At 34.9% G+C, this 24,071-nt stretch overlaps 3 protein-coding genes across 9 annotated transcripts in view; all 3 read right to left on the bottom strand.

Moving 5' to 3' along the window:
- Positions 1–19,702, bottom strand: part of LOC113048473 (striatin-interacting protein 1 homolog) — a 28,223-nt gene extending 8,521 nt beyond the window's left edge. The window contains exons 1-10 of one of the 3 annotated variants that reach the window (XM_026210300.1): positions 19,596–19,702; positions 11,949–12,018; positions 11,131–11,205; positions 7,855–7,989; positions 6,948–7,068; positions 4,018–4,086; positions 3,235–3,341; positions 2,999–3,126; positions 2,281–2,469; positions 841–891 (exon numbers count right to left, since the gene is read on the bottom strand). In XM_026210300.1, coding sequence (XP_026066085.1) covers positions 841–891; positions 2,281–2,469; positions 2,999–3,126; positions 3,235–3,341; positions 4,018–4,086; positions 6,948–7,068; positions 7,855–7,989; positions 11,131–11,205; positions 11,949–12,018; positions 19,596–19,622 — 972 coding nt within the window. In that variant the 5' untranslated portion in view covers positions 19,623–19,702. Of the gene's footprint in view, positions 1–840; positions 892–2,280; positions 2,470–2,998; positions 3,127–3,234; positions 3,342–4,017; positions 4,087–6,947; positions 7,069–7,854; positions 7,990–11,130; positions 11,206–11,948; positions 12,019–19,505 lie in introns of all 3 variants that reach the window. The other 2 variants (XM_026210298.1, XM_026210299.1) reach the window with 2 other exon arrangements.
- The window catches only part of LOC113048471 (B-cell receptor CD22-like), a 1,131,192-nt gene that overhangs the window by 322,044 nt on the left and 785,077 nt on the right, over positions 1–24,071 (bottom strand). The window lies entirely within an intron of this gene.
- LOC113048484 (putative adenosylhomocysteinase 3) overlaps positions 21,441–24,071 on the bottom strand; it is a 28,407-nt gene continuing 25,776 nt past the window's right edge. For all 3 annotated transcript variants that reach the window (XM_026210328.1, XM_026210329.1, XM_026210331.1), the window contains one exon: positions 21,441–23,986. In XM_026210328.1, the coding sequence (XP_026066113.1) occupies positions 23,980–23,986 (7 nt within the window). In that variant the 3' untranslated portion in view covers positions 21,441–23,979. The remainder of the gene's footprint in view (positions 23,987–24,071) is intronic.

Genomic DNA, 24,071 nt, shown 5'->3' with positions numbered 1-24,071 from the left:
ACGGTGATAATTTTTGTGTGGACTATCCCTTTAAGATTTTAAAATATAATTTATTTTGTGTGAATGAGATTTGGGTTTTATTCTTAAAAAAATGAAAAAAATGACACTTTTTTTCTGTATGGACCAAATTGAAACTTTTTTGAATGAACCAAATTCTTTTTGTTTGTTTGTTTTGCATGAGGTTTTCATTCTCCTGGTATTTTAGCCTTCAGATTACGTTCCCCATCCAATGCTTAGAGTTTAATCGCTGAAACTTACCATTCCATAAACCTGCAAATGATAAGCATCACAAAAACAATTTTGGGGACCCAAACATTCCAGATACTGCACTTCAGCTGCTTTTTTAACATTCCTGTGCAAATTCAGTTCAACAAAGGCACAAAAAACAAGTTCCTCACATCTCTAGTGTTGTACAAACACATGAATGGCAAGATTCAGAGCAAGCATCAGGCATGAGGTGCATTAGTGGAGCGTCATCATTTTTTCCCAATGCAGTCAATGTATGAGTGTGTCTGTGGACGGCACTGAGGCCATGAGCAGAGGTGACTCAGCTGTGATTGGTTGCCTATGACAAGAAGCCATTCTGCTAGCTAGTTGGAGCCTATGTGTCTATGTGGGTCTCATTGCTTGAGAATATGTGGAAAGATGTGCAAATGGAAAGATAGGAGGAGAAAGAGACCGAGAGTCTTGCTAATGTCCATGGTCAGCTGTATCTCTCAGAACCCCTCCCCAAATCAAGTTTCAAAGGAAAAACAAATTGCTGTGAAGGAAAAGAGAGTGGAGGAGTGCAAGGCCAGCCCACAACAAAGAGAATGCACAAAGGGGGTTTGGGGTAAAGACCTGTTTCTTGGCATACGGACTGTCTCCTTCCAAGCTATCAACAAAGGCACTCTGTAGGGACACAAGGAAGAGACGGGAATGAGCCAACAGGAAAGGCAAAACCCAGACAAAAAAAGGGCAGAAAAGGAGAGTTGAGGAGAAAGTGTTACAGAAAACCTATAGAGACAGAGTGAGACAGGAAGGAAAAAGGTCAAAAACCTGCTGTGATTGCTCCACAATGTTGCCTGCTGCATTTCACTGTCATTGTGACATCACCGTTACAATGTTCGGCTGTCATATAGTCCCTTTTGTGTGTTGATTTTAAAGCTTGTGTAAGTTTTCTTGGCTGGGTGGGCCATCATTTCATATTTATATATTACGCCCTGCACCATATTCACTGAATTAAATCCTACACCGTTTCATATTTTGGGCTGTTGATTTCAATAAAAGTGTCTGTTTTGCTACAAACTAACTACAAAATCTGATGCGTTTGTAGCATTTTACTTTCAATATCCATTTATAAGGTGTAAAATTCTTGTATTATTCCTTAAATCACCAGAAAAACTGGTGAAAATTTTCAATTTTCATGTTTGAATGATTCTGAAGATATTACTACTACTTTTTCCATCCTGTTGCAGCTTGTAAATTAAATGACACATTTTGTATAGCTTTAATCATTAAAACTTTAAAACTTTTGAATGCTTGTATTTATTCTGATAAGTGCATTAAAGCTGATATATACACTGCCATTTAAAGTTTCCTATGCTCATCTAGACTACATTTATACTATCAAAAATACAGAAAAAAACAGTAAAGCTGTAAAATATTACTGCAATTTAAAATAGCATCTTTCTATTTGAATATACATTAAAATGTGTTCCTTATATCATTATATTCCTATGATTCAAAGCTGAATTTTCAGCATCATTACTCCAGTCTTCAGTGTCACATGATCCTTCAGAAATCATTCTGATATTCTGATATTTTTGGAACCTGTGATACTTTTTACAGGATTCTTTGATGAATAAAAAGTTTAAAAGAGCAGTGTTTATTTACAACAGAAATCTTTTGTAGCAATATACACTACAGTTCAAAAGTTTGGGCTCAGTACTTTTTGAAAGAAATTAAAACTTGTATTTAATAAGGATGTGTTAAATTGATAAAAATTGACTAAAAGTGATAAAAGATCCCTGATGAGAATTATGTGAAAAAAATATGTTTTTTTTTTTTTACTTCTGCATCAAATCAATTAAATTTTTCCAAATGCAGGGCTGTGTAATAAATAGCACACATCAGATTTGTGTGTGTGTGTGTGCTTTGTATTTGATACACTGAGTGTATAGGTTTATACGAATAAGAGGTTGTGTGTACTCATGCTGGCACAGTTCCTGTATTTCATCTACACGTGGTTCCTGCTAGTGCAACTGTTCTGAAAGTCATTTGCATGTGTGTTTCTCGTACCCGACGGCTCCTGCGTCCTCTCTTCTGCTGCTGCTGCTGCTCGATGAGCTCCATGGCCGAGGCTGGAGGAGAGGCGGCCCGCATGTTTCGCACCACCTTGATGCTGTCTTCAGGGAGCGGTGGCAGGTTCAAATGATCTCTCGTTCTCACCTTCATCTCCAGCAGCTCCTCGAAACCTCCCAGAGTGAACTGAGGTGCACAAACACACAGAAATCAATGGACCGAGTACTACAGGCACATAAACAGGTCTGTTAAAAGAGTCCATGGTAAACACAGTGTTTATATCTGAAATATCAAAAAGGTTTCTCTTTATCTGGTAGAATAGAATAGAATAGAATAGAATAGAATAGAATATGCAGCAGTTATTCTATGGAAGGAAATGTAGCGTAATGAAAGAAAACAGAACAGAATAAAATCTTTTACAAAATCTATTTTAAAGCCTCTTATGCTCTTAAGGCATGATTAAAAATAAATAAATAAAAACTACAATATTATGAAATATTATTCGATTTTAAAATAACTTCTTGTGTTTCATGATATTGACAAAATGTAAGATGTAATACAGAATAGCATAGAATAAGCAGTAAATTTTCTGTGGAATAGAATAGAATAGAATAGAATAGAATAGATCTATGGAACAGACTAGAATCTAAATATTTTTTCTAATTAAAATAAAGCATTTGACCAGTGATTCTGATGTGTGTGTATTGAGACTGACCAGTATGGTCTTCCACAGTAAGAGCAGCACTTTCTTCATGGGGAAATGGGGCGCATTCATGCTGCAGAACTTGGTTACCATGGTGAAGAGGAGGAGGGCAAAGGGCTCTCCGTTATAAAGGGGTGAACCTGAGAAGAGGAGGGAGGTCAATCACTGCGCCATAGAGAAGGTCAACAGCCAACCACTGCAAACACACACACACACACACACACACGCTCTTTCACAGTCTTTCTCACCCAACTCTGTTTTGAAGGCCTCTCTGGTTGCCTTCCTCTCAGGACTGTCACCCTCCATTTCCACACGAATGGTCTCAACCATCAGATACATGATGCTCAGAAGAACCCTTCAGAACATGATGCAAACACCTTTACTTTCAATCTGACTGATTGTGTGTGTGTCTGTGTGTGTATGTGTGTGTGTGTGTGCTCTTGTTTTTGTGACGTATCAGGACACAACTCTGTATAATAACATGGGTATGACACAGGTATTACAAGGAGAGGGTGACTTATGAGGACATAACCCATGTCCCCATTTTTCAAAACGCTTATAAATCATACAGAATGAGTTTTTTTGTGAAAGTAAAAGTGCAGAAAGTTTCAAGTGAGGGTTAGGGTTAGGTGTAGGGTTGGTGTAGGATGATAGAATATACAGTTTGTACAGTATAAAAACCATTACGCCTATGGGATGTCCCCACTTTTCACAAAAACAAACGTGTGTGTGTGTGTGTGAGTTAGACAGAGTCTTTGTGTATTGTGACCAAGGGTAAGTATTATCCTTCTATAATCAGCTAATGCAGCAGCATTACTCCTTACAGCAAAACAGCATTCAAGTCTCAGTTATGTTTGGAGTGATGTATGTGAATATTTATAGTGCATTGATGAAAAGCACTCAAAGTCATAAGAAGCTGCCAGTCAGAAAGCTCTCTGTTAGCCCAAGGTTCCTCCGCACCAATTTTAATGTAAATCTGAGAAGTGCATTGTGGATTTGATGAAGTGAAGTCATAATGTAATGCATCTCACCTGAGTTCAGTGCTGTCTGCCAGAGAAATGGCTGGTTTTCTGACTGCACTGCTGCAGGCCTGGTTATTACTGGAGAAAAAGGGAATGATACAAAATCAAAATATAAATGCACATCCTTATGAAACATCTGTATCAAAGGACCAGGGGTATTACTGTTAACCAAAACTAAAACCATAAAAAACTGAAAATAAAATTAATGTTAATTAAAAAAAAAAAAAAAATTTATTTCAGGTAGTTGGCAAAGCAAAATTCGTCATTTTAATTTAGTTTAACTTGATGTGCTAAAATAACGGTAACACTTTACAACAAGGTCAAATTAGTTAACATTCGTTAATGCATTAACTAACAGTATTATTCATCTTTGTTAATGTTAGTTAATAAAACTACAGCTGTGTATTGGTATTTCATGTTTGCTCAGGTCCATTAAATAATAAACAACTTTTGATTTTAAAAATGTATTCATACATTTTTATTAATATTATTATTAATATTAACTAAGATTTATTTTAAAGTATTTTCCATTCTTATTTTAAGCAATGAAGTTATCTAATGTTAACAAAAAGAATCTAATTGTAAATAATAACTACAACTAAAACAAAAATAAAATAAAATAAAAACTGCATAGACCTATTTTATTTTTAAATAAAAAAAAAATGCACAGAAAGATTCCTAAAACTTTAACTAAAATTATAATGAAAATAGAAAAATAAATATTCAAAATACTGATAAAAATAACAATAATAATAATAATAATAATAATAATAATAATAATATTGCAGTTATACTAAAACCAAACCGTAAAAGACTCATTACAACCAACCAACTTTAATCATTCCACAAAATACATTTTTTTGATGGGGAAACAAGCCATTGCAGTCCAACCCCTTGTGTTCAGTACAAATACTATCTGTAAACCGAAACCATGATCATTTGAATCAGATGTACTCAGATGCTCAGAGGGCTAATTGTGCAAATTATGCCACCGTAAACCACAGAAGAGGCTGAGAGGCAGCGATACGGTCTCCCTGAGAGCAGTTCTGCTGTATGGGTGGATGAGACCATGTACAAAGACATTAAATCCCCCAGGCAGGGGCTTGAAAGAGGAGAGGTATGGTGGCCAGGCTCTCTTTGAAGCAGAGATCACAGACGGACCACTCTGTGGCTCTCTTTAACACAAGAGTGCGGGAGGAAATGGAGAGCGAGAGGGTGCTGATGATTGATATAAAGAACGGCCTTATTATAGAGAGATGACAGCAGGTACAAGACGGATACACAAAAGAAAGGCCTTTTTGATCTTGCTTTTAAAGTATGAGGCTTTTATTAACTTCATAAGAATATGATGAAGTAAAATACAATGTTTCATTTAATAAATGTAATCTGTACTTTCTGGAATACAAGTAACTTTTGTTTATTTTTTGAATGTGCTGATTTATATTCCACAGTGATGTATAGTCCAAACAGATTATATAATGCAATTAATGTCAAGCACACAAAATAATAATATGATGAACCGAAATACAATGTTTCATATATTAAAATGCAAACTATCATATTTTCTGGAATAAATGTCATGTTTTTTTAATCATCAACAACTTCAACTAATATTCCAATGTGACTTATATAATGTTGACTAATATCATGTTTTGCATTCTTCACATTAATATAAATAACGTGAAGCATGCAAAACGTGCATTTGAATATTTGAATAACGCATTTCCTACACACCAGTAGTCTCACTTTTTACAATAAATGTTGTTTATAATGAATAATACCAAGGTTATTATAGTTAACTAAATCTTAAGTTAATACATTCTAAGTACTTTTTTTTTATCAGCTAGTTGCGAAGGAAACATTTCTCATTTTCATTTTAACTTTAATTTAACTTGATGTACACAAATTTAAAACGTAAATAAAAATTTATACAAATTACAAAAAAATAATAATAAATACAAAAATGGCAAAAAAATTAAAATACTAAGAAAAATATAAAAATAAAATCTATAATAGTATCTTAATGACACTGAATGCCACTATAACTTATGTTTTGTTTTATACTTTGTTTTTCATTTCTGTTCTGCTCTACATACAGTTAAATTTAAAGGATTTGTTGTGTAGTGAGGGGAACTAAAATACGTTTAAAGAACATTTCGTTCATTTTAGTTCTTTTCTGAATCTAATAATAAAATGTGACTTACACCAATGCAATGTTTTTTTCTCTCAATGATACAATTTTGACCTGGTTTGACTTATAGTCAGGTACAAAAAAAATTCTGGAAAATATGGCAGGCTTTCACATTTTCTTAATTGTGTTTTACCCATGCAGAAGTTGCTACCACAATCCTTTGCTACGCGGTTGCTAATGTGTTCGGAGTAAATTTTTGCATATTAATTTTTATGTTTGTACAGTATGTGCAATAATAAGAGTGATATCTGATTTCACTGATATAACTCTCTGAACAGAATAGAAAGACACCTTAACATGAATATGTATTAAATGTGGGTAATTAAAGCAATGGAGAAGTGGCTCTCTGTGCCGCCCAGGCAGCTGCTACCGTACACACCGGGCATTAAGAAACAGAAAAGAGAAAGCCGTTTGTCTCATTAGTACAGCACCCAGGAGATCCACAGAAATACACTGTTTCACACACACACACACACACACACACACACACACACACACACACACACACACACACAAACACACATTCACAATGATGACTGAGTCGTTTCTAACCTGCTCCCTCAAGAGAAGGAGAATAAAAATAGCAGCACTGTTAAACACTTCGCTCCGCTGGAGATTCAGTCTCTGTCTGTGTCTTTCAGTATCTCACCCTTCATCTGTCTGTCCTCGCCTGCAGCAGATGGTCTGCCCTCAGTCAAAGATCTCCACACACAGGCTGAGGCATTTTGGGAAATAAAAAACCACTCACTCTATCTCCATGCTGAGGAGCTCCAGCAGAGCCGTGAAGATGCCCATGTCGTAGAGGAGGAAGACGTTGTGTCGCGACCAGTAGAGGACGTCAGTTTCTGTGTCACACTCATCAAACACACCTGAACACACACATGCAAGAAAAAAGACAAAAGAAAAAATTATATTTTGCTTGAGAAGACTATTTTAATTTTTTTTTAACAATTATTTTCATGCCAATTCAGCATGTTTATGTCCAAATTCTCATTACCATAACGCTTGATTTATATTTTATTGCTTTACATATATATTTGTTTATTTTTACTAAAAACAAATATTGCCATACAGTATTTTATTATACAATTTAAATATGCATAAATTAAAGTCAGTACTACAAATTAAATAAAAAAATAAATAACACATAATTAAAGAACAAAAGAATTAAATAATTTTTCAAATTCTACATTTTCACGCTAATTATTAAAGTCCAAACACACATTAAAAAAAACGCTCAATAATGATTCTCATTTTTGCAATATAGTCATACGTTACTGTTTTATATATTTCTATCATTTTCAAATATTTTTACCAAAATAAAAACTGCAACACGTTTTACTTTTTTTTTTTACATTTACATAAATTAAGGGAAGTTCTAAAAATGTAATTACAAATTAAATAATACATCATTATTTAAGTAATAAGAACTAGGAGAAATGTTTAATAATTACAGTAATTATAGATAAAATATGCTAAAAAAATAAATAAATAGAAATTGCAAAACATCTTAGTGATCCTAAAATATATTTAATTTCACATAATAGATTTTGTTACTTTTTTATTTCTTGATTTGGGGTAAAATATAACATGCTTTTGACAGGTTTCATGAGATTCACCCATTGCATTGTGGTTTGTATGTATTATATTCATACCTTGTGCCAAATAGAGGATAGCTCGGGTTACTTTGAGCCTCTTGTCTCGATCGGTGACCTCCAGAGCGTCCAGCAGTCTCATGACATACGCCCTCTGCTCCTCCATACTCAACTCCATCCACCTCCGACCTTTCACTGAGAGTAGAGCACAGAAGAATTATACTTCGGTCCATGTTAATCACTTCTGCCATTCTTCTACCAACTCCCATTCTGGTTCGTTTCTGACACGTGAGAAAGATTAGTCAGGATTTGTGTCACTCAAAACCCATGAGAGGGGCGGCACACATGAAAACTCATTCACTTCAGTGATTCTACCACATATACGAGCGGCGGACTGATTGCAAATTACTGTACAAACCTCCCTCTGAATATTAGTAAAACATTTGCCATATGCTTCGAGGGTTTCTGCTGTAAAGCCTCACAGAAAATCTTTCCGTAGGAGACATGTGTAAAATTTAATCACTGACACTGAAGGCTTCACACTGGAATTCCGATGGGACTGGTGCTTTTTCTTAAAGTCGCATCAGGAGGAATCAAAATTTCCTTGATTTTATGAGATATAAGATCTTGAAACATTTGCTTGCATGCATTTTCTCATTTCAGATGTGAATTGGTTTCATATACATCTTTAAAGGAATGAAAATCTGCTCACTCTCAGGCCATCACATATGTAAATGGTTCTTCATAGTAACAGATTTGGAGAAATGTAGCATTACATCATTTTTCACCAATAGATCCTCTGCAGTGAATGGGTGCCGTCAGAATGAGAGTCCAAACCGCTGAAAAAACATCACAATAATCCACAAGTAATCCACATGACTCCAGTCCATCAGTTAACATCTTGTGAAACAAAAAGCTGTGTGTTTGTAAGCAACAAATCCATCATTAAGGAGTTTTAACTTTAAACTATTGATTTTGGCCAAAATGGACCAAGTCCAGAATTCATTATAATGCGTCTTACAGTGAAAAAGTCTATCACCCACGTATTTGCTTAGAACTATTTTGGACTGTATTTGCCTGTAAACATTGCTTGATCTGTGCATATTTCTCTCCTGATTCACTTATCTTTTTCACTAGTGATACCAATATTATGGACTCTTATTTAATGATTTGAATGTAAAAATTCTTAATGATGAATTTATTACAAATATGCTGCTTTTCACAACACAGGATGTTAACTGATGGACTGGAGTCATGTGGATTACGGTTATGTTTTTATCAGCAGTTTGGACTCTCATTCTGACGGCACCCATTCACTGCATAGGATCTATTGTTGAGCAAGAGATGGAATGCTAAATTTCTCCAAATCTGTTCCGATCAACAAATAAACTCATCTACATCTTGAATGGCCTGAGGGGGAATATATTTTAAAGGGTACATAGCATGCACAGTTTCACCTAATCTCATGTTAATCTTGAGTACCTATAGAGTAGTACTGCATCCTTCATATTTTAAAAAAGTCTTTAGTTTTATCATATTTATAAAAGAAAAATACAGCTTTCCGATTCTCTCCGGAACAAGCAGAGCTCCTGGAGGCGTGCAGTCACTGAAATGACCAGAACACACAAAGGCACTTGATACACTCCGTTGCTGCACCAGAAAAACAAACTGCATCCACTGTTCGTGTAACGCTGGGTTCTTTGGGAAGCTGAACACGGTAAACTTTCCCTAACATCCAAAAACACACTTATTTGGAGATATTCTCGAACAAATCCTATGCAGCGCTGCTGACGATTTCCCGATGAAGTGCGTTGATGTGTGCGGTCTCGCTCTCCTCTGGTTAATGTGTGTGTGGGAGCGCTTTTCAGAGAGAAATGCTCATATAAGGAGTTCCACCATCGTCAACGTCATTAGATCCACGATCGAAAAAAAAAAAAAACAGCTGAAACTTTTACAAATCTGGAAGTAAGATTTTCAGCAGAGAAATTATCGGTCATTCCTCAAAATATTTTTTTTTTTTAAACTTTGGCCATGTTTAGCATGAGAATCCCATCTCTTTAACTCTGAATGCACGAAACACCATTGTAGCCCCCCTTTAAGCAAATTTTCCTTTTTGGGTGTAATATACCTTTAAAAGGTGCAAAATCGGCGCGTCTGAGAGAGAGTGGAAAATTGCAATGTTACATTATATGTGGACACAAGGGGAAAATAATACAAAAAAAATGGCAGATGGCAGAAACGTTTCAAAGTGTAAGAGACTCCATCAGCACATAATATGCAGTTGCTTCACAATCAACACAGATGTACAGCACACACAAAAACGCTAAAGCTAACGTGACATGGTGATCCAGCCTCTTGGAATTCCTCCATTTTGTAGGGCTGCAGTGGCATGGCAAACACACAGAGAGAGAGACGGAGAGGTCTGGTGAGGTGAGACTGTGCACACAGCAAAGCAGGCAGGGTAAAGAATGAGGCTACACACACACACACACACACACACACACACTGTAACTACATAAACATTCATTAAAGTTCCTTTTCTCACAGAGAGAGAACAGTGCAACTTTGCTGAATGTTTATTTCTGGTCTCTCTTAGACTCTCTTAGGTGGAAATGTTATACCCATGAGTGTTCAGTTAATCAGCCATCTCTCTCTGTTTCAGCACATCCATGCCACTAGGACTTCAAGCTATTTCTCACTATTTCTCACACTCACAAGCTATTGAAGCACAATACAATTCCAGCACAAAACACTTTAAGTGTGTTGTGTAAAGAAGATGCACTGCAAATAAAGATATTTTGTCTTGTTTTCTAGTAATATATATATACATATCAAGCATTTTGCATATTAGATTTGTTTTCTTACACAAATTGGCAATTTGTTTCCCTCTTGTGTTTAAAATGTATATATAATTGACAGGTTTATGCTTAAAACAAGCAAAACAAATAAATAAATAGTAAAAAGTCTTACTTTGCAATTTGTTTCTGAAGTAAATTCAGCCTGTTTTAAGCTGCATAGTGGAAATTATTACTTAAAATACAATTAAAAATTTTTAAAATAATTGTTTAAATACAATTAAATATTTTATAAATTATTTTTGAATCGACTAGAGTATTTCAAAGGAGAACATTCGATGTTACATTTTAATATTAAATCCACAATTATTTAATTATACATAGAATTGTTCTATATACAATATTTAATGCAGAATTAATTGTAATTAAATTGCAAGAAAAATTAAGAGTAATCATTTACTTTTTCAAGAGAAAATCAATTAAATAACTGATAATTAATTCCTCAGAAATGCATTACACCCAACACTGTGGGCTACATTACCATGATTCTTGAAGTCTTCCTCAAAGTAATCCCTGTTTAGACTGAACTCTGGCTCCTCTGTGTAGCCGTACAGCTCTGTGTGAAAGAGGCAGAAAGACATGTTTAGTTAAAGGAAAACAAGCACATAACATCGGCTTTTCATAGTAAAACAAATTAATAATAATAATAATAATAATAAAAACCTGTCTTTATTTTATTTATTCCTTATCTTTCTAACTTCTACTTATTTGAACAATGCCTAAAACTTGGTATTACCAGCACTTTATGTGTGTCTTTGTCTCTTTAAGAAGAATCACTTTATGTATTTCCAAATTGTAAGTCGCGTTTGATAAAAGCGTCTGCAAAATAACTTCATGTAAATTAAACATTAACTGGCACATGGCTCATCACATGCATATTAAAACACACCATAAAGAGCCAAATCTTTAGAAACAGCCACATCAAGAGGCTACAGTAACAGCAAATAAGATTTAAATAATTTATAATTTATAATAATAGTTTATACTGTATTACCACATTTGGCATATTCAAAGGCATAAAACCTCAAACATATTATGAAACACATGAACCACACAAAGGTTCACCGTTAATGTTGCAAAATTAAAATTACATCAGTAAATATGTATAACGAACATCTAATTTTCTATGAATTTATAACTATTTTTAGATTAAAGCTATGTCTAAACACCTGCCAGGTGTAAAAGTTATTGCGCTGCTTCCACTAAGATTTGTTCACACAGTGTTTCTTTATCCCTAGATATGTTAGTGTGTGTGTGTGTGTCTGTGTGTGTGTGTGTGTGTGTATGTGTGTGACCCACCTGAGAGTTCTGCAGTGAAGCTATCAGTGTCCCCATATTCAAACTCCAGGTTCGGGGACTCCATGGACCCCTGCAGATCAGAGGATCATCAGATAATAACTGCACTGCCACAACAGAAAGTGACACGTCTAACATCCTGGAGCACTTGCCAATGGCATTTCAGGTCTTTCCACTATTTCTGCAGCATGTGCTTTTCCTCCTAATTATGCAAATTCAGCCAAGGCACACTACTCTGGAACTTCAACGACAATAACATGGGAAATAAAAATAAGGGCGGCTTTATGTCAGCATGAATTTACTACCATTTCCATCACCACAGCACCCCACATGTGCTCAGAAGGTACAAAGATCTAAATACAGAGAAGTAACAATTAAAACCACACAAACTGCATCATAATTTGTATACTAAAATAGTATGTGACATTAGGATTAATGGTCCTCTAATTATAGTACACTCTAAATGGCATATCTAGGGTGACCTGATGCTGTATTTATGTGGATTATGTAAGTTTGCACCAGTACATGCTTTTTGGGACAATGTTACCTATAAACTTTGGGGATGAAGAGTTTTTAACCGTACTCTGTTAACATTTTCAGTAGGCTATAATAAAAATAAAAATAAAAAAGGTAACAAAATTTAAAGGGGTTGTTGACTGGGTTGTTTCTAGGCTTGATTGTGTTTATGGGTGTGGTCTAACATTTGTTCATACAAATTTTGTTCATAAAAAATATAAACTTTTTTTTTTTTAACATAATTTACCTTTATTCCACATTGATCTGTCCCTTCTCTCACAGACGCCTTGGTTATTATGAAGCCCCTGCTTCAGAAATACACAATGGGCTGAGATTGGTCAGCTGGCTCAGTGTGTTGTGATTCGCTAATCCTCCTCTAGAGCGCGTCTGAACATCCCGCCCCTCTCAAGCTCAGAATGTGCTCTAGTTATATTGGAAACAATTAATCTGGGTTTGTTGTGTAATGTACCCGGGAAAAAGCTCATTGTAGTCCCTCACCAGTTTTTGTAGGCATTTAACTGCCAGAATTTTATATATATCTCCATTTGCATTGAACTTTCAGCGCTGCAACTTTGCAGATATTGTTTATGCTCAAACAGCAACATCACACACTAACTAGTGTTAAAAAAGTGAAATGTCTAAGTAATGTGAAATGTTTTATGTCTAAGTAAACTGTAAAAAAATTAATTTTAACTGGTGAAACCTGCAAATTGGTTTTTTTTTACTACTTGATGTACCGTGAAGTGAAAAACTGCAATAAATCTAATGAGATGTTTCATTTAATTTTAAAGCAAAAAAAAAAATATGATAATGTAGAAAGACAGTCATAAATAGAATGTAGACATCATTAGAATTCTCCGATTTTTGGTACACTTTAAAAATAAATTTTATCGTAAAAACAGTCATTTTAATGGTAAAAATACTGTAGAATGCTATTGTGAAAACCTGATAACAAAGTTTTCTTATTATATACAGCAAAAAAAAAAAACTTTACAAAAAAAGATTTTGAAAGTGAAAAAACATGGTTTGCACTTTATTTTACAGTACGTGTATTTACATACTTATAGTGTACTTACAGTGTATTTATCTAAGAAAGTTCTTGTAATACAAGGTAACTACATGGGGTAGGGTTAGGTTTAGGAGTAGGTTCAGGGTTAGTACATAGTTATTGTAATTACTATAATAAGTACATAGTATGTACATGAGGAACAGGACTGTAAAATAAAGTGCTACCAAAACATGTCATCTTATCATTTAGTCAGAAACTTTAAATTGATCCGCGCAAAATTTCCTCTTGTGATACACTTAAAAATAAATAAATAAATAAATAAATTCTACTTTTCGTACTTCAGTAGGTTAAGTCAGGTTTTTTTTTTAAAGCAAAGTTTTTTTTTGGTAGTTTTACTGTTAATTTGACAGATTTTTTCATTGACCCATAGTGTGTCATGGTAATAAGAAGTGAGACTGCAGGATTTCCAGTGTGTGTCCATCTTAAAGGATATTTCCTGCACCTCCACTTATGCTTAAGATTAGCCACATGTATTTTAGCCGACTCTCAAAGAGCTACTAAAGCATGAATATTCACACTCAAACGCAGTGTTAATGGTTTTAAAACACTTTAGTGATGATCTACTGTATGCTGATATCCCTGAACAGCCTCTAAAACCTTGAGCCAAACATGGATTTCCTGGCTTTCCTTCACAGTCTGCCTGAAATGAAGAAGTGTCAGGTCCTCTGAGGGGTTTTGATTTAATTGCAGCCCAATTAACATCTGGGGAACACGCTCTGTGCTGTCAGCTGAAGAATAAATTATGTAAGAAGCATAATGTTGAAGATGAACTTTCTTTATTGCCCCTGAGGACCAGGTTCTCTTGCTCAAGTGCTTATTCATTTAAAGATAAAGTGCTTCTGCAGGACATTTACCTTGTTGCAACTAATTCAGCCTTATTGTTGTGCTGGACTTTCGGTCAAGCTTTGTTTTAGTAGGCAGTTTTTTTGCAGTATATCTCCCTGTATTTTGCACCACCATGGTGTTTTTTATTTTTTGATGTGGGCAGTGTTAGACTGCCCCACACATATCACTTTGAATTTTGCCCAAAAGTTCTATTATGGAAGCATCTGACATCAAAACCGTCACAAATGGTTCACCCACTATGCTTTTTGGCAAACCCGAGATCTGTTTTCACATGGTTCCTTACTAAATAATGGCCTCTTTTGCCACTCACCCGTAATGCATGGCTCTTGACAAAGCTCTTGTGGATTAACTTCTTGAAGTCTATACTTTTTTTTTTTTTAAGTGATTGTTGACCTCTCTCTACCTTCTCAAACAAGTCCCCTTCTCATAGCTGATGATGATGGATGAACTTTGCTAGGAAATGTCTTGGTGATTTGATTTTAAACTCCATTTTATTCTTTTGTTGTATATCTAACCTCTTTGGGAAGCGTCTACTCTTTCATTTGACAGCTACAGGCTAAAATGACTTCACAGGGAGTGGACAGTCGAATTAACTTAAGATAACTCCCCATCAGACTATTCGCTTTCTTCTGTAAATCTGTGATTAGAAATAAAACTAAATTTATGTTTAAATTAATAGTGTAACAACATGTCACGATTTGGTTCGATTAATAGTGCTGAACTCTCACAATACTTTATACAAAGCCAAAATAGAGTTGAGACATGACATGATAAACAGTTCTCAAAAAGTAAATTTTAAACTAGAATAAAAATTGCTAATAATAAAGAATTATGTTAGTTGCATTATTGCTCTCTGTCCCTCACATATATTTAAAAACTTTTTAAATATATTTATTAAATAATATTTTTTTTATTCTTTTCTATAAATTATAAAATATGATATATTTTTTATGCAAGAATTTTTTATTTACTGTCATATTTAATAAACATGAAAGCTCAAATGAATGACTGGATTTACTGGATTTCATTGATTATAGGTGAATAAAATCCTAAATTAAATCTGTATAAAATTGCATTTTTGGATTAACTATACACAATACATATTGCTGAATTTTTCTATTGCGATATGTTGTGACACGATATATTGTTGCACCCCACAGTTTAAATGTATAATGTATAATTCAGGCACTGTATACTGATTATGGCCAATAAAATACGTTCTATAATGGATGTGAAAAAAATTATAAATGCACATTATCATCATAATGCATATTCTTTATGCATAATGCATGTGAGCAGACTTTATGCATGCATGTGCACACTAAACTAATGATTTACACTCTTCTATCTGTTTGTCTCTCTCTCCCAATTTACAGACATGGCACATACAGAAGCCTTTTATTGTGGTCCTCAGAAGCAGATGGCATTGATACTCATGGTGGGAAGAGAAAGAGAGAGAGATGGGCTTTTCTTCTGACACCTTCCCTAAAGGTTACGCTCTCTGATCTCCAAGAAGCAGAACACTCACATCTGATCCAAACAGATGCAGATACTGATGCATTCACAGAAAGCAGGGAAGGTCAGTGGCCAAAACATCTGATACGAAGGCAAACTATGACGCTTATAAACTAGAACAATGTCGTGTAAACTCAATACACATTTCTTCCGTGAATCATGTCATTGATTATTACTCACACACACGTCATACACTGAAGAAACTGACTCAGTGGTGGAGTCTAATGAACCATGAGCTCTTCAGTAGGCTTTTTTATGTCTAACTTCTTACAAATCCTGATCATTACGAGATACTTGCAAGTTATGTACTTAAGGTTATAATCAGTAATATTTTAAGGGGTTTTACCCTACAAAGCTTACTGTATCCAATTTGATCCACACTTTTTTAAGGTATCTAAATAATCAACATGATCAAAAAAATCTGTTGTACACAATCTACTACATGTACAGTCTTGTTCAAAATAATAGCAGTACAATGTGACTAACCAGAATAATCAAGGTTTTTCGTATATTTTTTTATTGCTACGTGGCAAACAAGTTACCAGTAGGTTCAGTAGATTCTCAGAAAACAAATGAGACCCAGCATTCATGATATGCACGCTCTTAAGGCTGTGCAATTGGGCAATTAGTTGAATAAGTTGAAAGGGGTGTGTTCAAAAAAATAGCAGTGTGGCATTCAATCACTGAGGTCATCAATTTTGTGAAGAAACAGGTGTGAATCAAGTGGCCCCTATTTAAGGATGAAGCCAACACTTGTTGAACATGCATTTGAAAGCTGAGGAAAATGGGTCGTTCAAGACATTGTTCAGAAGAACAGCGTACTTTGATTAAAAAGTTGATTAGAGAGGGGAAAACCTATAAAGAGGAGCAAAAAATGATAGGCTGTTCAGCTAAAATGATCTCCAATGCGTTAAAATGGAGAGCAAAACCAGAGAGACATGGAAGAAAACGGAAGACAACCATCAAAATGGATAGATGAATAACCAGAATGGCAAAGGCTCAGCCAATGATCACCTCCAGGATGATCAAAGACAGTCTGGAGTTACCTGTAAGTACTGTGACAGTTAGAAGACGTCTGTGTGAAGCTAATCTATTTTCAAGAATCCCCCGCAAAGTCCCTCTGTTAAAAAAAAGGCATGTGCAGAAGAGGTTACAATTTGCCAAAGAACACATCAACTGGCCTAAAGAGAAATGGAGGAACATTTTGTGGACTGATGAGAGTAAAATTGTTCTTTTTGGGTCCAAGGGCCACAGGCAGTTTGTGAGACGACCCCCAAACTCTGAATTCAAGCCACAGTACACAGTGAAGACAGTGAAGCATGGAGGTGCAAGCATCATGATATGGGCATGTTTCTCCTACTATGGTGTTGGGCCTATTTATCGCATACCAGGGATCATGGATCAGTTTGCATATGTTAAAATACTTGAAGAGGTCATGTTGCCCTATGCTGAAGAGGACATGCCCTTGAAATGGTTGTTTCAACAAGACAATGACCCAAAACACACTAGTAAACGGGCAAAGTCTTGGTTCCAAACCAACAAAATTAATGTTATGGAGTGGCCAGCCCAATCTCCAGACCTTAATCCAATTGAGAACTTGTGGGGTGATATCAAAAATGCTGTTTCTGAAGCAAAACCAAGAAATGTGAATGAATTGTGGAATGTTGTTAAAGAATCATGGAGTGGAATAACAGCTGAGAGGTGCCTCAAGTTGGTTGACTCCATGCCACACAGATGTCAAGCAGTTTTAAAAAACTGTGGTCATACAACTAAATATTAGTTTAGTGATTCACAGGATTGCTAAATCCCAGAAAAAAAAATGTTTGTACAAAATAGTTTTGAGTTTGTACAGTCAAAGGTAGACACTGCTATTTTTTTGAACACACCCCTTTCAACTAATTGCCCAATTGCACAGCCTTAAGAGCGTGCATATCATGAATGCTGGGTCTTGTTTGTTTTCTGACAATCTACTGAACCTACTGGTAACTTGTTTGCCACGTAGCAATAAAAAATATACTAAAAACCTTGATTATTCTGGTTAGTCACATTGTACTGCTATTATTTTGAACAAGACTGTATTTTGTAAAATTTTAGCAAATAAAAGGTCTTTTAATATAATTGTGAAAAGTCCATCTTAAGGTCATGGTTCACGTGTCTTTTTGCTGTGAAACTTTCACTGGATTTTATAAAGCAAATGTTAGAATAACTTTTACATTGTAAGTAATATTTCAAGAGGAATATGAAGCAACTTCAAGGTCATCTTGATTATCCATACACCATTTTTATAAATCATGTTAAACTATGAACTGAACAAGAGTCGCCCACCTTTCTATCCTATAAAACAAACTGGAATAATCTGTAAAGCTCAAAACAGTGCATGCACATTGTGCCCCAGTGCTAGCACCGAGCTAATGGACCAAATGCCAAAAGATCCAGCCAATATTCACCATTTAATATAAATTACTAATTTAATGCTGCCAGGTGTAATAATTCATCACTAATATTACAATGCTCATACCATCAGACCAAGCACAGAGCTTTACATTCAGCATATTCTGGTTTAATGACAGATCACTGATCTCAAAAATTTATCAAAAAAACTGCTGTAGGAGAAAAGCACACTTTAATTTCTCTAAAAAAAAAAAACCTTTAATATGCTTAACGATCATGGTTGAGGAATTCATTTTACATAACTTCACTAGGTTGGATGTGTTCACAGCATGCTATGTGTTACTGTCCTTGTACCTTGAAGACTGAATCTGGGCTGCGCTGTGCCAAGAAGAGAATCAAATATGGATTTGCTAGCTTTTATTTTTAATGTCTGAATAAATAATAAGTTCATAAGATGAGCAATGAGTGCATTATAGTGTATAGTACAATATAGTGTGCAGTCTTTACCACTTCAATTCAGTTCATTCATAGACAGATAACTAGAGTAGACAGGCAGACTTTCTTTTAAAGAAATAGAAATTAAAAATTCATCAGCAGACTGTATATTACAAATCAATTCAACTCTAGATAGGTAAATAGATAGACCACAGCTTTTTTTAAATCAATTTAAATGAAAATAAATAAATAAATCTGCAGCAGATAGAATACTATTGACCCAATTAATTCCCCATATATATTCCATTACATCAGGCTAATACCAAGCTTATTAAATAACTGGTTTTGAAAACATATTATAGATAGTGCACAGGAATTTGTGCCCACTGACATTTGACGGGTTAATTAATACACATGTACTGTGAATGAAATGAGCCAAATACATACAGTAGCTACATTATCAGCATTTTATATGCGCATGTGCATATATCCATATACGGTGTAAGAATTGGGAATTTAAGACAGAAACAAATGCATCCTTCATATTTACGCTTCAAATGCATGCACATGAAACGCATGTCTATATCCTCTATAAAACCGCCAGTCTCTCACACTGGATCAAATTCCTAAAGAGAAGGTATTTTTAGCGCCATGCATGTTTCTAAAATAACAACTCGAGGCATTTAAAGCCCTCAGCAACAAGCCACCTTTCACACAGAGAGAGAGAGAGAGAGAGAAACACACGCACACCCCTCTACCCCTGCAAACTGTCAGTGTGCTCGGATTACCTCCGAATCCTTCTGCTGATGGCTGAACCCATCTCTCTCTTGAGCCTGAGACTTCTGTCTGTTACTGTTAGAATCATTAAGTAAAGGTACCTCCATGTCGTCGTTCTGCTGCTGCATCTGTCAGGCTGTGGATGTGCTCGCTGCACGGAAACACACTGTCACTGGACTGGACTGGAGCAGACGCTGCTGGACTCCAAGTTCAGAATAATATCCGTCCCCGCCGCTCTGATTGGCTGCTGAGGGCGTGCTGTGACGTAACGCGCGCGGAGAGCCACGCCCACACGACCACGAATATGCAGGTGCTACTACATAGGCTATAAATTGCCTGTATGTCACTCAGAATGTACTAATTTTAATAAATGTTCAATGAAACAGCTACCCACGGGATTTTTATAACAATATTTTTTTGCAGTTGAGGTTATATATAAAAATCAAATTTCTTCAACTTAAAAATGTAATCTTAAATATGAAAACATTCCATATAGTTATTATATTTTTATTATTATTAGATATAAAAGACAAATACATTAAAATAAAATCTCCAGTCTTATCATGTGTGGCCTTTAAAAAGTGCTGTCAGAGTAACGATTTGGCCAAACAAAGTGCAATTATTCACACTGAGGAACAGAAAGATCTGCAGCTAGAAAGAGTCACATTGTGACGTTTTTGACAGACCATATTGTGAACACAATGAATTATTGATTGTTGAGATGGAGACACGTTCGTGATGGTGGTGCCTTCACAAGTCAAGCACTTCAATTAACATTTTAATTTGAAAGTGTGACAAATGCCATGAAAAGAAACGGTTCAGACTTTTAAAAGAAAGAATTAGGGCAGTGGGGGTTCATATTACTTTGCTTTAACTTCAGACATTCACAGAACATCTGAGACAGAAATATGAAAAATATAGTCTTAACCACTGCAATGTTTATCATATTATACTTTTAACAAATTATTAAACATTATTAGTATCTGGGAGGGTCTGAACTTGAGGACAGTCATTTGTAACAGATCAGAGTGAAGATAACAGACTTTCAGTATTTGTGTGTTTGTACAAGTAACCTGAAGGTGTGAGTGACAACAGCAGCTGATCTTACATACCTCTCAAACCATCATGTGTCCAGAATAAACACCCACTGTTTACACTGTCTACTGGTGACACCAGTGTACAGGAATATACAGAGATGAAGCACACCAAGAATAGCATTAAAATACCTTATATTTAGCTAAAATCTAATTTAACATCAGAACACATTTCACTGGGATGCCAGGATATTTAAAAGGACCTTTACTCCAATTATGCCTGAAATGACAGGACAGCAGAAGCTGAGCACTCGATCACAGTCAACCGTCCTCCTCAAATCTTCAAAGGCTGGGCTTCATGAATATTTAAGCCAGGGATAGATAATTAAAACCCAAAACATAAACATTTATAATAAAAATAATAATACAAATAATTACTTGGAATATAAAAATGTAACATTTTAAATATTTTGAATGTATTTTTAAATACATTTCTCATTTTGTATAACATGGATTACTTTAATAACTGAAAACATTAATAAATACAATAAAAAAAATAATTAATTGAATTATAGGCCAATAACAATAACAAATTTCTAATTAAAATGAAGAGTAAATCTAAAAATAAAAACTACTCAAACAAAATATTCTACCTTTTTCATTTGTTTGACTTCTTAAACATCCTAATGTCAAATAGGGAATTATTTGCACTATTTAATTGTTTTTTTTCCTGGTAGGCTACACACACGCACGCACACACACACACACACACACACACACACACACACACACACACACACACACACACACACAATCAAGTAAAACATGCATATGTTAGCCTACTTAAGTGATAACCTGATCTGATAAAAAATAATTGCAAAAAAATACCTGCAAAAAAAAAAAAAAAAAAAGTTTACATTTGTGATTTTTATTTTTGTTCTTCAAGATTACAGATTATTGCTCCTCTACCATCAATTGCAATATTTAAACATTGTTGACAACTCATCATTAAAGACTTTCTTATTTTTAGTGATTTATGACAATAAATATACAGTTGTTTCATCTTCTTTAAGTCAATGCTCATTCTCCATCAGAGGTGCTGGTGTTGATCCCATGCGCTCCATGTGGTTATAAAAGCATCCAGGAAAATCCCAGGCCTGGAACCACATTCCACTGCCACACAGCAGCCGAGAAAGCAAGCCTCTTCAAACACATTATAAAGCATTGAATGCATTGAAATAAGAATGAAAGTAAATGAAAACAATGGGTTGAACACATTTCGACAAGACGTACAGCAACTGATGTGTTTAGTACAGAGATTTTGTGTTAAGCAGATAAAAAAAGTGAATGCAAACTTGACATCAGGGTTATTGAGGAGATGGGATATCAATACATTTACATTTTTAATACTAATGTAGACTCTCTTAATACAAGCTACAAGAGCAGCACATACTAACAACATAAGAGGAACAAACATTTAACCCACCTTGAAATGTTTGAGAGCAAATTTAACACTTTTATATGACTAAGGTTTTGTAAAGTTGATTTGAAATTTTACTCGTAATTGCAAGATTATTCACACACAATTCAGAGTCGGAATTGAGAGATAAAGTTGCAATTACTCATAAAAAAATAAAATAAAAAATATTGTGAGATATAAACCCAGAATTGCAAGATATAAATGCAGAATTGATAAATCTACAATTCTGAGGAAAAAAAAGTTTTAAATTGCGAGATGTCAACTCATAATTGCAAGAAATAAACTCGCTTTTCTATGATGTCTGAATAGTGAGAAAGTCACAATTACATCGTTATTCTGGAAAAACATAAACAGGATATAAAACTCTAGAAGAAAAATCCAAACTTTAAGATATAAAGCCACAACTGCGAGAAAAATAAAATTGTGAGATGCAAATTCGGAATTGCAAGAAAGAAAAAAAAAGTAAATTGCAAGTTTATACTTTGTCTTCTCAAAACTGTAAGGTATCACAGAATTGCAAAGTCTAAAATCCTTGGACAATCAAAGAAAAGGTCCACTGGCTAAGGGACACCTACACGACACAGACATCCATGTGAGACAGTCCTGACTCCTGAGCGAAGGAACGTGACGCCACATTAAACAGGAAACAGGAAAGGTCATTTTGATTCCCTTTATGACAAACACAGATGGCATCATAAATATCTAAGATTTTCAGAAGTGTAGTAAAATAAAGGTCCCAATTTTATTATATTTGAATATCCAAGTCACAAAGGCAGCTTTTGCTCTACAGGCCTGCAAACAGCAAAACTATCCTCTGAAATGAGTACACAGTTGGTCCTGGCTTCAGTTCACACATATTTCTCTCCCACTGCGTTCTAGACTAAATCTGCAGAGGACCTGGAAAGAAACTCAGTACCGGATTAACTGTACATTTGGTATCTCATTGATATAGAATCTACTTCACAGTATATAAAACAAGGGTTTCGTTTAATTCCATATTACATTATAGGATCTTATAACATTAAATTGCTTATTTTTTATAATGACAGAGGATGAGTTCATAGGAACAAAAGATGGCAGAAGTAAAAAAAAAAAAAAAAAAAAAAATCATAAATATTTTAATATACACCCCTGTGATTACACAGCCTGACGAGTTTTAGCAATTACTTGGATAGATTGCAAACAGTTTGAGCATTTCAATCTCAAACATCAATACTGGTGTTTTTGGATACAGTGTGGAAGGAGCGTGTTGCGTTTGAAAAGGAAATTTGAAATGCTAACTCCTATTAGCCAATTAGATTCCAGTCTGGGTGAATAGATGGGATAAGCCCCGCCCCCGAATCGTTCACAATCCAGTAAAAGTTTAACCACTTTTATTTAGAACCGAGAGCGCAAAAATGTTAAAATTCGCTGCAAAAATTTATACAAGACAAAAAAAATAAAAATTAAGTGTTATTAACTAAAAGAACAATTTGAACCCCTGCACCCGACCATAATTCTGTCCCACCCCCCAATATTATATAGAGAAAATAAAAAAAATCAGAGAATTTACAAAATTAGAGAACAGGAGGACAACGTTGGTAGTCCATGATTAAATCATCAGGTATGACTGAACATTGTTTATCCTTGTCTTTAGCAGAACTTAAAATTTAACAATAAAAGATCTCTAAATGGATTACATAGAACTAACACATGAAGTTAAGAAAAGATGAAATGGTGACATTTCCATGAAAACATCGCTGGGTTGCACCACTGGCAGTAGCAGCTCATAAAAGTTTAGCCAAGTTATTCTAGCATAAAATAAATAAACACTGCCATAACAATAATTAGCCACGCCCTTCAACCCCAACCAATCAGATCAGGGCTTCTCCCTCCCCTCCAAATGCAAGCTGTGACACACAGCTCTTAGTCTGTATGAATTATGGAGTCTTGATAATTTCTTTAGTCTTCGTTTCACATCTGTGAATGGGTCTAGTACCTAAAAATGAAACATTGCAAGCAATTGGTAAACATCATAAAAAGACAGGAGTTTTTAAATCATGAAGGCTTATCATGAAGCCGCT

The sequence above is a fragment of the Carassius auratus genome, chromosome 29 (assembly GCF_003368295.1).
Source record: "Carassius auratus strain Wakin chromosome 29, ASM336829v1, whole genome shotgun sequence".
Lineage (NCBI taxonomy): Eukaryota > Metazoa > Chordata > Actinopteri > Cypriniformes > Cyprinidae > Carassius > Carassius auratus.
This window is presented reverse-complemented; position numbering and strand designations above follow the sequence as displayed.